Here is a 1553-nt window from a genome sequence, read left to right as displayed (position 1 = left end):
TACTGCTAGTAACTTATTTCATAGTCATTTCTCTGTGGGACAAAGGGCCCTATGGATGCAAATAGTCCAACTGCTTCAGGTGTATTCTTTAAAGCAGTGGCTCCCAGGTTTGTTTGTTTTTTTTTTTTGCTGCGACCTTAAATTCAGGTTGTGGCCCCCACTCTCGCCACCAACTCACTTGTGCCCGGCAGTGCACAAGTGGATTGTGGGGGGCAGCAACGGTGATAGCCGTGTGGACCATGTGCCGAGAGAGCCCTGCAGGCAGGAGGGGTGGAGCAAGGCACGGACCCCCCCATGACCCTGGTTTACATCGTGCCCCGAGGTTGGGAGCCACTGGTTTAAAGGTTTCCACTGGGGTTTCCAGGATTTGGCTCTGCACATGTAAATTTCTGTTGTATTTTAACAATTCTCTGTGTGTGTATATGTGCATTTATATGCTGCTTTTCTTTTCTGTGTGCAGATGGACAGGCTGTCAGCTGGAAATTTTACTTGCTCATTAGAATTTAGCACAAAATCGGTCATCTTTTTTGAATGATTTGGAAGATTCTTCCAAACACTGGCAAAATATTTTTATTTAAACTACATATCAGTATCATGCCTAGCAGAATGGGATCAAAAATGAATCTGAACAGAGATTTCATCAGAGTAAAAACGCATTATAATGGGTAAGTTGAACAGTTTTTCAGCACTATATCACATGTAGTTTCAGTTTGCACTAACAGAATGGACTGTAGTCTTACTTGGTTATGGAGCTATGGAAATCTATGATACTACAGATACTAACAAATCATTCCAGGTACAAAGTTTGTAGACTTTCTTGAGTGTTAAAATAAACTTAAATCAGTTGCTACTTTATTGTTAATGGTGGAGTTCTACTTCCGTTTAGGCATCTAAATGGCAGTTTTCCAGCTACATAAATAATGTTTTTCACATGCAGTTCATAGTTGTGTTTTCTTTTGCAGTGAATGTGTGTAGTTCTAGACAGAGTTGCAGTAGGTTATACTGGCCACATGTAAAATAATACATTCATAAGTCCTGGGACAAGCACAGGGGGTTTTCTCATGTTTTAGCCCTCATAGCTAAGTGGTGGGGGCATGTACTCAAGAAGCTAGAGACATGTGTTCTAGACCCCATTTGCCCAGACAAGGTTTGATCCTCCACCTTTCTTATTGTCCAGTTATACTGCTGTAACCACTATGCAACAGACTAGGCTCTTTAGTGTTCCATAAAACCTGAGCCACTGCCCCTTGCTTTTAATAGTCATGAAGTAAAATGGATGGAGAGCAGTTTTATGTAGTGGGGAAGCTTATCTTAAATTTTTGTTTAAAAATCTAATTACTTTCTAATCTGGCCTCGGAGATTGGCTGTGGCTAGAAATATGACAATAGGGTAGAGTGGACCAGTGTGACAGAATATTCTGTCAGATAATTTACTTGTTCATATATTGAGGTCATACTGACCCCAAGATTTGGGATTAGGAATGAATTTTCTCTGAGATCAGTGTCAGGGTTTTTTATGCTCATTTTTGCATTATGTAGCATGGTGCAGGAGGA

General features: G+C 40.7%; 1 protein-coding gene across 1 annotated transcript in view; it reads left to right on the top strand.

Moving 5' to 3' along the window:
* The window catches only part of PRKCZ (protein kinase C zeta), a 276277-nt gene that overhangs the window by 6628 nt on the left and 268096 nt on the right, over positions 1 to 1553 (top strand). Inside the window, exon 2 of the mRNA XM_019511684.1 lies at positions 461 to 665. Within this exon, the coding sequence (XP_019367229.1) occupies positions 532 to 665 (134 nt within the window). The 5' untranslated portion in view covers positions 461 to 531. The remainder of the gene's footprint in view (positions 1 to 460; positions 666 to 1553) is intronic.

The sequence above is a fragment of the Gavialis gangeticus genome, unplaced genomic scaffold (assembly GCF_001723915.1).
Source record: "Gavialis gangeticus isolate Ggan-Ray unplaced genomic scaffold, GavGan_comp1, whole genome shotgun sequence".
NCBI classification, from domain to species: domain Eukaryota; kingdom Metazoa; phylum Chordata; order Crocodylia; family Gavialidae; genus Gavialis; species Gavialis gangeticus.
Note: the sequence above shows the minus strand (reverse complement) of the source record. Positions and strands in the feature narration are given on the sequence as shown.